The sequence below is a fragment of the Marmota marmota genome, unplaced genomic scaffold (assembly GCF_001458135.2).
Source record: "Marmota marmota marmota unplaced genomic scaffold, marMar, whole genome shotgun sequence".
In the NCBI taxonomy this organism is placed as follows: Eukaryota; Metazoa; Chordata; class Mammalia; order Rodentia; family Sciuridae; genus Marmota; species Marmota marmota.
In genome coordinates, this window is record NW_026000082.1 from 596,561 (window position 1) to 610,444 (window position 13,884).

The 13,884-nt window shown below is 36.9% G+C and overlaps 1 protein-coding gene across 25 annotated transcripts in view; it reads right to left on the minus strand.

Moving 5' to 3' along the window:
• The window catches only part of Sgip1 (SH3GL interacting endocytic adaptor 1), a 203,811-nt gene that overhangs the window by 12,722 nt on the left and 177,205 nt on the right, over positions 1-13,884 (minus strand). For all 25 annotated transcript variants that reach the window (XM_048815181.1, XM_048815180.1, XM_048815185.1 and 22 more), the window contains 2 exons: positions 10,722-10,833; positions 1,533-1,688 (listed from right to left, as the gene is read on the minus strand). In XM_048815181.1, the coding sequence (XP_048671138.1) occupies positions 1,533-1,688; positions 10,722-10,833 (268 nt within the window). The remainder of the gene's footprint in view (positions 1-1,532; positions 1,689-10,721; positions 10,834-13,884) is intronic.

A 13,884-nucleotide genomic window follows, 5' to 3' on the forward strand; every position in this document is an offset into this window, starting at 1 on the left:
GCTATTTTAAAAAACAAATACATCTGTTCAGTTTAAAAATAAGCTAATATATATATATATATATATATATATATATATATATATTTATTTATTTCCTCAAAGAACCTGCTTTAATAAATATTCCAGAAAGCTTTGCCTATTAAATGCCCAAAGAGACACAGAACTCCTCAATGCTAAAGAAATCATGAGAATTCTTCAGTCTCATATTTGGGTTGATAATTTTTCCTGAACATTCTTTGAAGGCAAATCCCTTTCCTAAGATAAAAGGGATTGCAAACTTAATGCTTCCAGGTTGCTAACCTCAATGACATCTTTCAGTAAAGATAAATGAGAGAATTGGCTGGATCTAAGATGATAGATGCCCAGAGGCTTATACTGCAGTGAAAACAGCTTGGTCACCATTGTCTTTTAAAAATTAGGGGTGGTGGTGATGGTGGAGCAGCAGTACATGACAAAACCAAATCGGCAACCACTGGCTAAAGGGTCACCCACTTCAGCTCTGCCATGAAAATGAAAGATTCAGGCTGATGTGGGACTTAGCCTGTCACTGATGGGCAGACCTGGCTGTAGCCAGAGAGATTCCCAGGGGAGAGAGGCCAGGCAAGGGTATACTTTGAGCTCAAAGGAAATAGTAACAAGTTTTGATTCTAGACAGATGCAATGTAAAGCTACCAGAGGGTTATGGGCAAAGATGGCCTGGGTCATGATAGAAAACATCATTTGGCTGTTTAAATATATTGTAGCCAAGCAAGATTGGATTCAGGAAGGGAGGCAGTTTGCAGTGGTCCAGGGAAATGAGAGTGGCCACTTGCACCAAGGAGGTTACAGCAAATTAAAAATGTGGCCACTTTAGAGAGACATTTTTAAATAGAATATCAGGATCTAGTGAAGAGGAAGCTACAAAGACTGGCTCTTTTTTATCTAATCCACTGCAAATAAGTAACTTGATACAGTTTATCATTTTAATATCATGAATATATGTATGTCTGTGTAGCTGTGCAGGTGCATAATAGACATCATTTCAGATTTAATAGTTAGAAAATGTGAAAAAGTATTTATACGAACACATTTGCTTGAACTTCTTTGATATCATACCTGTAAATTTCCATCAAAACACTTACCATTATAATGAAATTATGTTTAACAAGAAAATTTTCAAGTTCATGTGAAGAGTAGCTCATGGTTCAAATATTATTTAATTTTAAAAGATGCTGATACAACAAAAGAGTTCCCTATTATTGGGTTTATTATCCAATGAATATATTGTCACTAACACATTTAATTATTTTCAATGACTCTTTTACCACTTTAGATAGCTGTTCATGAAAATACCCATATGCATATGCAGCTACACATACACACGGAATTATCCTTGGAAAACTTTGACAGCTGGTCAAAGTTCTGTGTCTGAATCTACAAGCATATCAGAGCAGTGGTAGTTAGCAACAGTGCTACTGCTAAGATTTATTTGTCATCTAAGTACAAAGTGCTAAACCACATATATCTAAAAATTTATGCAAAATAATATTTACCAGCAGAGAAGTTGGGGATTTGGCAGGACATGTTCTAACCTGCTGAAATTTATCACCCGAAAAGTCAGAGCAGCTGGGGAGGGGTTGTTGGCAAAGTGTCTGGTGATGCCGGCAGGAAAGGACAATACCATTTCTCCAGTAATCTTAACGATACATCTGGTGTATCAAAACACATGAGAGAAAAGAAAGAGAGGAAATCCAGGTCAATAAACTGTCAATCAAAACAGCTAAGAAAAAGAAAAGATTTGGGTAAGTACATAAATAGCAAAAGAGATGATAGGTGTGCTCTTAATTCCTCTCTCAGCTACTAAGTTATTTCTAATTTACATGAGAACTTGTTGCTTAAAACTTACTTTTAAAGAGTGAACTATAAGAATCAAAGTACAAAGTCTATAGGTTGTCCTCACAAATAAAATCATCTACTCTTGTGATTCTCACTTTGATTTCTGAATTTTTGGCAGCATGTTTCAAGATATTAAATTGCATCATATTGTCACATTTTACTGAGACTTTGAGTAATGGGGTTAGTACCTTGAGCATAGTCTTTTACATACTCATGAGGTAAAGTTCTTGCTTACTATTTAATTAGTTCTTTATTCTATTAACTTGTCTATTTGGTCACAATTATAAAATCAGACCTAGAAATTAATGCAATAAAATGATTTTTTATATGTTTATTTTATTTATATGTGATGCTGAGGATCAAACCTAGGGCCTCGCACATGCTAGGTGAGCACTCTACTGCTGAGCTACAACCAAAACCCCCAATAAAATGATATTTTGGAATGAAAAATACACCTTTTTTTGTTAAATGGGCTTTATGGAGGCACAATTAACATACAAGAAACTGTACTTACTTATAGCATAAAATTCTATAACATTGTATGATGTGAAGTCACCATACAACCAAGGTAACCATTTCTATCACCCTAAAACTTTCCTCCTGCCTTTTTTTTGTTCAACATTTTTTAGTTGTTGATGAACCTTTATTTTTTATTTATTTGTGAGAATCGAACTCAGTGCCTCACACATGCTAGGTAAGCGTGCTCCCACTGAGCCACAACCCTGAGCCCCTCCTGCCTTTTAACTCCATTTTTGTAATCTCTCTACCCCAACTTTCCACTCCTGATCCCTAGGCAATTGTTAATATGCTTTCTGTTACTACATTAGTTTGCAATTTCTAGAATTTTACATAACAGAATTACAAAGAATGTACTTTAGAGGTGTCAAAGTTCTTTCTATGAGAATTATTATTTTGATATTCATCCATGTAGTTGTGAGCATCAATAATTCATTTCTTTTTGTTGCTCTGAGGTACTTGGATATACTACTACAATGTTAAAAAGAATCCATTCGCCTGTTGAAAAAACATTCAGGTTCTTTCCAGTTTTGTCTGTTATTAAGGTATGATAAATACATATGTTAGGCCTTTGCATGGATACATGCTTTCCTTTCTCTTGGTAAGAACATGAGTGGAATCACTGGAACATATGGTAAGTGTATCTTTAACTTTTGAAGAAACTACCCAATTGTTTTCTAAAGTGGAAAATACAGCTGTATGACAGCATTTTACTAGTTTCTTCTCTAGTCTGTGGCTTAGTTTTTCCTTTCTCCTAAGAGCACTTTAAAGGGCAAGTTTTCAGTTCATCAATTTATTTCCTATAGATTACCTCTAATCCAGTTATACTTTTAGTGTCCTAAGTGGTCAAAATTTTTTTTTTACCTATAGAAGTTTTCTTTCTTTTTAGTTTTGCATGTACTTTGTGATCCATTTTTGGTTAACTTCTGTATACAGTGTGAAACACAGATCTGAGTTTATCTGTATGCAGCAGCTATCTAATTGTATCAGCACATTTGTTCAGAAATGACTATCCTTTCTCCATTGAATTACTTTGGTGATTTTTTTGAAGTTCGATTGTCCATGTTTGGGACGGTGTCTGGATGCATTGTTCTGTTTCATGGATCTATTTTGCCTATTTTAAAACCAATACCACCCTGTCTTGATTACTGTAGCTTTACAACAGTTCTGAAATCAAGTCATGGTAGTCATCCAACTTCGTACTTTTTCAAAGTTGTTTTGGGTATTGTATGTCCTTGCATTTCCATATGAAATTTAGAATCACTGTATTAATTTCAACATAAAATAAATTTATTACCTCTCAGTTCCAATTCATCATTAACTGCCCACTCTAAAAATCCATGAATAATGGGCCCTTTCTCCTTCTTTTTGCCAACAAACTCCATGTTAAGTCTTGTCAGTAGAGGGCGCTGGACAGAAAGCATGTTCAATTCCAGTGGGCTTGTTAGGCAGGTTCCTATAATGTACAGGGCTTTTCTAGGGCCAAACTCCTATAATGAATGTGGTGTCACCTAGAGTGGGTTGTAAAAGTAGTTCTGCCAGTGACCAGTAGCATAAGCAGCTTTCCTATGGGCTCATATAGTTCAAGTGATTGGGCTGCCCCAATGACTAGATTCTACAAAGCAGGAAGGGTTTCTAGCTCCAGGTTCTTGCCTTGTGTGTGCTAAATTTCAATCTTCTTCCCTCCTGGCTTCTGCAGTACATGGTGGCCAGCTGCACAACTTGCCATTAGTTTCCTTTGGCATCTTCTTAAGCCAATTTGGCAGTGGAGTGTTTCAGCAACATACCTCCCCGTGAACAGTTAGTCTGCAGGGCTCTGCCTATGCCATGCCCAATAACTTGAAGAAGTGAGCTGGCACAGCTCACCTCATCTTTCAATGGGGACAGTCCTTCACCTGAGGTCCAGTGTTTTCAAATCTTTGTTTCATGCATTTTGCCCATATTTGAGCTATTCCAGGTGAGAGAGTAAATTGGTCTGATACTCTACCTTGGTCAGAAGCAAACATCTCAAAAAGTTTATTTTTCTTTGGAAAACAGGAAATACAGTTAGCCCTCAGCTTCTGCAGATTCCAAGGGAAATTGTGTCTGTACTGAACAACTACAGACTTCTTTTTCTTGTCATTATTCCCAAACAGTACAGGATACTGCTATTTATATATTATGTATATGATGTTAGACATTATAAATAATCTAGAGATGATTTAAAGTATATAAGAGGATTGCATAGGTTATAGGCTAACATGATACCATAAGGGAATTGAGCATCTGCAGATTTTGGTATCTGTGGGGGGTTCCTGAAACCTATTCTCCCTCTACACATTGAGGGATGCCTGTATTTAAAACAAGAGACCTTCTTTAAGATTTCCCCATACATCTGGATAATTGACTCATGTATCACTTCAGCTCCAAACTCAAGAATGAAATTTCTAGGTTAGTAAATGAAAACTTTGCTCACATTTGAGAAAGAAGACTCAATTTTCACCCATAGTCACTTGATGTACTATGCAACTCTGTAATTGATGGGATACACCTAGCTCAGGTGAGATGGTACATTTTCAAAATAGTGTGTGGGAAGAACTGCTACAGCTTTGTATGTGTAATGCTGAGTCTGGGTTAGAAGTAGGGTGAGGAAAGGTGAGTTTCCTCAAATTGCCATGTATTTCTCCCTCACTCAGATGTTATCCATGAATTTGCACCACTCTGAATAAGAATTTTGCTTTCTGGAAGTTTGCATTTTTGTCTCCCCTGGAGAATATTACTGATCTCCCAGATTGGGCATAAATTGCTGTCTTTCTCCTCTACTTTTTAGAGTCATTAACCTTGTTTGATTACTGGTGTTTAAGTGGTGCCTAAATTAGCTTCTCCTCAAGCTAATTCTACTCTTGATGTTTGTCAATACATGGACAAGTAGAATATTACATTCTGGAAGACAACCACAGTTTTTCAGAGCACTTGTTAATTTTTATGTCAGCACCTACCATCACTCAGTATATTGCGGTTAGCAGTAGTGGCCCATGTGTTTTTTAATTGATAGGGAGCCTTCTCAGTTTCTTTTCTAGGTTGTTGAAAAGGAAATCTAAGAAGTGTCTTGGTAAAGAATGAGTTTGTCTTTTGTAAGCAAGAAGAGGAGAGGATGTGACATTTATTAATCAAAAAACATTTACTCACTCCCTTGCCATGCAAGCTGTTATTATTATTATTATTTTGAGCAGGAGGCAATTAAAAAAGAAAGAAAGAAAGAACAGTAAAACAGTTCCTGCCTCTCAATGGCTTTCAGTGTTGGGTAACAGAGTAGTTTGCATAGTCCAGAATAAAAAGTATGGAGGTTCCTCAGTTATATTTCTGCATCTCCATTGTCAGAGGCAGATCTTTGCTGATTTATTAATCCATCCAGTGTCTAACTGGATCTGAAATCTTTGTATAAAATTTATTATTTTGAATATTCTCTAAAGGAAAATAATTTTTTTACCTTAATGATTGTTCCTATCAGTATGGTAAGGTGGCTACATTTAATGTGAGTTCGAATTACAGAAATTAAAAATGATGTGAAATGGAAATATGAACAAACTCTTTATGAATAAAATTTCAAGTGGTGTGAATCCTCACAGATGAAATGTTCATCAAGAATGGCAAAAATTTTTAAAGTCAAGTGGACTTATAAATTGGGCTCTCCCTATTGACACAGGTAGCACTATGTTTGCTGGCTGTCAGATGTAACGCTGGCCAGTTTGGGTAGGTGAATGTTGAATCTGAATTATATGCTGTCCCTAGAAACACACTCCTCCTCCTAAGTGAAACTTCCACATTCTACATTGATAACTAAGCCCACAACTCTCTTCATAAGAGGTCTTCAATGAATATGCAGCTTGACATCTTTTATTTATATGCCTCTTTCATTGACTTGTCTATTAAGCAAAATCCTTTTCATATTACAAGACTCAGTTCCAGGGAAGCCCTTTCAAAAGGGCTTCAACCTTCCTTAATTTTCCTTTCTCTGGTCCCCTTAGACACAAGTACAGATTATTTTTAGGAAACCAATGTAGTTTCTTATACTTCTAATCTACTATTGTGAAGGTAAGTACTGTGTTTTCAGTTCTGGGAAGACAAAGGTGCACAAAATGCAGAACATAACAGGGCAGGAATTCAATGAAATGTTATTAGAATAAATTTATACTTCTAACAACTGTAGAAATGGTACCTATAAAACATACCAAATTCTGTGTACTGCACTAGAATCAATAGCAACAAATAGAATATGCATGGTACTGTACAAGCTTCCTGTTGAAACAGGAAGACAATACAGAATGAATAATTAACATATGAGGATAAGAGATGGTAGCATATTTTGAGAAACTCAAGTTTTTCTAAGGGATTAGAAAATTAATCCTTTTACCTTATCTTTTAGTGCCTTGGCTATTCAAATGTGAACTGGTAATGTAGCAAAGGTCAAAGATTCTCTGCCTATGACCTACTCAAAAAGATGCAAAAGTCAGAGTACCTGTTCCAGGTGCTATCCGTGTTTAGGGAATGAACATAACTATATTTGAATGTGTTATTATTGCATGACATTGTATGTAATAATTAAGCTAATAGGTTTCTGGATCCATTGTCTGAAAATAAGTGGCTTTAATGCAAGATAGCAGTTGGCTTTATTTCTACCTGGTTTTAGAATCTGAGAAGTTTCCTGAAAGTGAATAATGAAGGAAGAAAAATAAAATGATTTATTGCCTGGACATGGAATAGAGAAAAAATATCACCTCATAATTTGTTCATGAATTTCAGATCTCAAAATTTTAATGAAATACAGTGGATCTTCCATTTAAATTAAATGTTATAAGAATAAATGTAAGATATACTGCAACTATTTATGACACTATATTTGAAGACAGATTGCATATATATCCATAAGCCATATATACATATGTATATATATATACATATACATATATGTGTATATGTGTGTGTGTGTGTATATATATATATATATATATATCTCCAAAAGCTAAGCTATATATATCCAAAGGCTGAGCTAATTAGAAAGGACATAGGAAGGGCACTAAATTATTAGGCTCATGGGAATGCTACGATCATGGTCAGTGGGCTCACAGGTGCAGACCTCTCGACACAACTGTCATGTGTGCTGGGGAGACCGAATCAGTATAAAAAAACCTGGCTTGTATTGTGATAGGCCCACAGGGGTTATACCACTTCTTAGAAATAAAACAAAAAATATTATTAAGGGCTTCTTTTTTTAATATTTATTTTTTATTTATAGGTGGACACAATATCTTTATTTTATTTTTATGTGGTGCTAAGGATTGAACCCGGTGCCTTATGCATGGTAGGTGAGCACTCTACCTCTGAGCTACAACCCCAGCCTCTATTAAGGGCTTCTTATCACCCATTGCCCCATATCTGCACCTATTCTTTTATGGACTGTGTAATACATTTATACACAAGTCTTATTTTCCATAGCAGCTATTCTTCATCACCAATACTCGTTCTATCTAGTTCAATGGCAGGTACACAGTGGCCATTCTGTAGATGTTAGGTGAGTCCTTCCACTACACTTGTCCGGCAAACACCCCTTGAGTATTCCATGCCAGATCCTGTTTTAGGTGCTAAGGATATATGGTGGACAAAACAGTGGGGTTAAGAGAACCATAATGGACAACAGGGAAAAACATGTAAGATGTTAATGAGGAGGGTTATGGGGAAAGAGGAAGAGGGGAGGAAGGGAAGAAGGAAGTGTTAAGTGGGCAGGGAGGAATGTGGTTACTTTATATACGTAAACAGGAAGTTCTCTGATAAATCTTCGTAAGAACCACAGGAGGATGGTCTGGGGCTGTAGCTCAGTGGTAAAGTGCATGTCTCGCAAGTGTGGCTAGGATTTGGAAATGAAGGATAAACAGCCAGGAGACCAGCATGCCTTCCCCAGAGTGAGTAGGGAGGTGAGGGTGTGCAGGTCTTGAAGGACAGAGCATTATGTGTTTTTGCTTTGAGCAAGATAGGAGGGTTTTGAGCAGAGGAATGACATGACATGAGGAGAGTAGACTCTAGAGGACAGAAGTATAAGTGGAAGACCCATTAGGGCTCTCTGAGTGAATAAGTGAGGGAGTGAGTGAAAGCCGAGTCAACAGCAGTCAGAAAAGAATTCACTCTGGTATGATTCCCAGTGGTTTTCACACCAGCATAACCATTCTCTTTGCACTCTTAGTTCTTCTTTTTAAAAAGCATGTATCTGTCTGTTTCCTTCAATGAAGGCCAGCTTGAGTTTCCTAAGGTATATGTCAGTTGGCAATAAATAGTTCTTAGAACTGATAAGACAGAAAGTAATGCAGATTCTTTGTACAAAAAAGATCCTGCATAACCAGCATGTATGTAGAAAGTATATACACAGCCGAAGCCTGGTGCTCACAAGCTCAGATGAGGTAGCTTTTAATTTCTATAGACAGTGTGGTTATGGCACATGGCTCAAGTGCTTAGAAGATGATTGAGAAAGGACATGAGAGAAACCAGAGCCCACAGAGTTTATTTCTCTACAATATTATGGACTATTATGGTTTGGATCTGGAAAGTTCCCCAAAGGATGGTATAATGAAGGCTTGGTTTACCATGCAGGAATGTCTAGAGGTTTTAGGAAAATGACTAGTTCATGAGGGCTTTAATTTCATTGACTCAAGAGGGTTAATATAACCATCAAGTGGATCAATCCATTTGATGGATTAATAATACTAATGGACTACTGGGAGGAGGTGGAAGTTGTAGGCAGGTGGGGCATGGTTGAAGTAGGTATATTACTAGGGGTTGCGCCCTTGGGGACTACATCTTGTCCTTGACCAGTTCCCCTCTCTGTTTCCTGGCTGCCTTGAACTGAGCAGCTTTCCTTTGCCCTCCCTTCCACGGCGATGTTCTGCCTGTTCAGCAATGGAGCTGAAACCTTTGAAACCTGAGCCAAAATAAACCTTTACTCCTCCAGGTTGTTTGTGTCAGGTATTTTGATCACAGCAACGAAAAGCTGACTAACACATGGGCTTAGAATAAAATCTACGTATTGTTGAAAGAGATGTGACATTTAGGGAGATTGGTAGATCCCAGGGGCTGGCATTACACCTAAAGGTGGAGTTACTAATTATATTGGTTTTCCAGTATAATTTTGTTAGGGTTAGACTTTAAAAAAAAACTAGTGTTTCTAAAGTGTAAAGAGGATTCACACTTAGTCATACAAATTGCCACTTAAAATATATATGGGGATTCAGGTTCTAATAATACTTAATCATCACTGTTTTAAAATTTTATTATAAAATTGTCTGCATGCACGTTTAATTTTAAATTCATTCTTCCTATCATAGATAGAAGGTTTTCCGAGCCTTAGTCCTTGTAAGTAAAAAAAAAAAAAAAAATTAAGAGAGCAATTTTTTCCCTTCCCTATGTTTCCCCTTTGTGTATAATCAGATTAAGATCTGGTATTATGCTTATGACATTTAAAAACTAGTTTGACTTAGGTGTTTAGTTTTCAGTGTGGACTAATAGCCACTCTTTTATTTATTTATTTATTATCATGAACCCCTTTGGTAAACTGATGAATTCTGTAGTTGCTCTCTCTGGTAAAATGCACACAAAAGATATGCAATATAATTTCAGGGAATGCACAGACTTTCTGAATCCTATCCATGGAACTCCTTGTCAAGATGTAAAGTATTTAATGATGCCACAAATATGTTGAGGTCAAGTTCACTGTCAGTACATACTGCTATAAATGAAATCAGGGTCATTTGAATAGAGGGTACTGCATTTTCCCCCTAGAATTTTAATTTTGCTATGATTTTAATTTTTCCTCTTCTTTTTGGACAGTATTTCCTTCTTAGTGAGGATATCAAATAACTTATTCCCTTGTTTTACTGGGCATTTTGGGAAGGTCTTTTTCTTCCATGTTATCATTTCAATGATCCACTATTTCCACCTATATGTGGGCTGTTCCCTTCTGGGGAAGACTAAGACATAAAAGAAATGATCTGGACGTAGCTTTTAGGGGACCATAAACTTTCTCAAGTTTGACAGAATTAGAGTGGGTTTCTGTTACTTGCAATTAAAACTGAATCAGAGATTTCTAAACAGTAAGATATCAGATTGTTGGATCATTTGATGCTTGTTAAAAAGCAGATAATATTACTAATTAAATTTTATCCTCTATTCTAGGTGTGTCAACTATTATTGTTAACTGAATTCTTTATGGTTTTAGGATAAAGAGTAATATAGTTACATTTGGGCTGTCCCCTGCTAGATAGGATAGAGTTTGGAGAATACAGTGGACCACGTCCAAGGCTTACTTGCTTGGATCTGCTCCTTTGAAGTAGGCATTGACAGTTTCTGTAAATGCTGCTGCAACAGGGAGGGTGTCCTGGGCTCCCATGGTTAGGGGGCTGGGTCCCCTGGAAGAACCTGCATGAAATGAAATGCTTTCATTTATTAAGAGACATCTAGTATACATGGAACTAAAAACCCATAAAAGGATTAAGGTATAAAATCTATTACTAAAAAACGTGCTAAGAACTATAACTCTGTATGCATATTCAACATAGAGCTCAAGTATTTGAAAGGAAATATTTGGCTGGTTTACAGACAAACACACTTGAAATTCATTCAATTATGTATCACTACAGAAAAGAAAATCCAAGCAGAACAAAGTCACAAGAGTTTTCAAATGTCTTGCATAAAGCATGAGGCAGTATTTTGCATGACAGTTTGTGCAGCAGGTAGTTAATAAATAAGATCATTACTTTTCTATTTCCTATTTGAGCATTCAACCTAGTCAATTTCTCACACTTAAAACTTTGGAAGGGCCCAACTGTCAAGTGGTATCATATTACACACACTGTCCCTTTCTGGATTATTTTCATTTCGAAAAATTCAATTATTCTTAGTTCAAGTAAGCTCAAGTTTACACCTCTAAAAACATATACAACCAAAATGTACATAGTGCCTAATTACAAGCACATAAATGCACCAATTCACACTGTTAAAAATATCAGCAGCTCTCCTGCTTTATTGAACACCTGCTGTGTACCAGACATCACATTCATTAGGTGCCTTGCATGGATTATCTCATTCCACCTCCACCTTTGCCCAATGGGGATGCTGGTTCCATTTTGTAGAAGAGAAAGCTGAAGGTCAGAAGGGTAAACCTAAATTTGTCTTTCTAGAAAGCTCATATTTTCACCACTATACCATACAGTTTGTCTATATGAAAGATTCAACTGTATCATTTTGCTGTAACCTGAAGCTTTCAAATGCACCAAGGGTTAGAATTGCCATCTTTGCTACTAACCTCGAGGCATGGTACTGACAGTAGAGTAAATAGTATTTATGTCTCATGCTCACTTCTCCCCACTTCTGGAATATGCTAGTGTTGAGTTGTTTTCTTCTGCTTTCAGTAACTTCTGTCTTCTCCAGCTATGCAAAAATTCTACCCTCTGTATACTTCCTTCCTCAATAAAACCCTTCTTGATCATTCTAGTTCATGCTAATTACTTTCTTTTCTGTCTTCTCTTGGCTCCCAATAGTTTGGACTTGGTAACTGACAATTAACTTAACAAACATTTTTTAATATCTACTGTGTCTCAGATGCCATTTTAGGTACTGAGGATGCAATGATATATTAAACATGATCCTTGTCCTGAAGCACTTATAGTTAAACATGTCAGACATTTTTTTAAAGAGAGGAGAGAGAGGGAGAGAGAGAGAGAGAGAGAGAGAGAGAGAGAGAGAGAGAGAGAGAGAGAGAGAATTTTTAATATTTATTTTTTAGTTTTCGGTGGACACAACATCTTTGTTTGTATGTGGTGCTGAGGATCGAACCCGGGCCGCACACATGCCAGGCGAGTGCACTACCGCTTGAGCCACATCCCCACCCCATATAGTTAAATATGTATTAGCAGCAGCAGTATCTTCACCATCAACCTTCACTATCAGGGTTACCTCCACCACCATTATTTGTTGTACACTTGCTGTGTGTCTATGTTGGAAGAGAGTATTATCTTCATTTTGCAGTTGACAAAACTGCTATAGTTTGGATCTAGAGTGTCCCCCAAGTGCCAGTATGTTAAAGGCTTGGTCATTAGCCTATAGCACCATTAGAAGGTGGTGGAACCTTTAAGAAGTAGATCATTGAGGGTATGGTCCTGACAGAGACATTGGGATCCCAGCCTCTCTCTCTCTCTCTCTCTCTCTCTCTCTCTCTCTTTTTGCTTTTTGCTGTCATAAGAACTGACCTTTTCTGCCACGTGCTCCCACCATGATGTACTGTGCTGTCACAGGCCCAAAGCAACAGGGACAGGCAACCATAAATTGAAAACTTTGAAATCATGAGCCAAAATAAACCCCTTCTCCTTTTAAGCTGATTATTTCAGGTATTTTGTCACAGTAATGGAAAACTGACTAACCCCAGAACTAAGGCTCAGAGATTTTATATAACTTGCTAGTCTTACATAGCTGGTATACAAACAATTTAAAATTGTTAACTGAGATTTTGTATGAATTAAAGATTCATACGTAATCTAAGGATTATATTATTTTACCTCCTATAGTCGATTGTGGTACTATTTAAGGTCAGGCAAATACCTATAGCACTGTTAGAGTGTGTATATCTAAGTCTTTGTTGCCTGTGGGATTGTAAACTCCTAAAATGAAGGAACTAAGGCATGAGCTTCTTTTATGGCACTGCCATACTCCCTATCACAGAACCAGAATTACATTGACCTTTTGTAAATATATGTTGAATTATCCATTGTTGGATCTCAGTAAGGCAAAGTCTATACAAATCTGTAAATAACGAAGGCACAATAAAAAGAGGTCATTACTTTGCAGTGTTGTTACTCAGTTTATTTGCTCATTCATTCATTCAAATATTTATTGAGTGACTAATAGGTTTTGGAGGAGAAATGTTTCCCTAAGTAATGGTTAAAGTAGGGCCAGAGTGGTGAGGGGGCTGGAATACTCAGTCACCTTTTGATTGGAAGTTGGAATTGGTGAGGGGGCAGAAAAACCTGCAAATGCTAGAGTAATTCTATAAACGCTTTTAAAGAATGGTGTGAGCAAAGCCCAACTACTGCTTCAAAAGGTCAAGGAAGGCTTCACTGAGAAGATGATACTGGAGCTGAGGTTTGAGGATGAATAAGGTCTCATGAAGGGGAGGAGAAAGGAGACCAGCATGCACATGAATGTGGGCCTGAGCAGACACATGGCCTTTTGAGAAAGCACAAAAAGTGTGTTGTCAGTGTGCGGAGGGGAGTGCAACTGGTACTGGAGGGTGAGACATGGAAACAGAAGAGTCTCAGGTCGTCAAGAGTTTTGTATAAATGTTTGGGAAAATTTGTCTTTATTTTGTAAATGATTCATAGGCATTAAAATCATAGTTTCTTTCTTTTTTTTTAAATCATACTTTCTTTTTGACAATCTTATACAAATCCTGGGTGTTTTTTCTGAGCAAAGTAT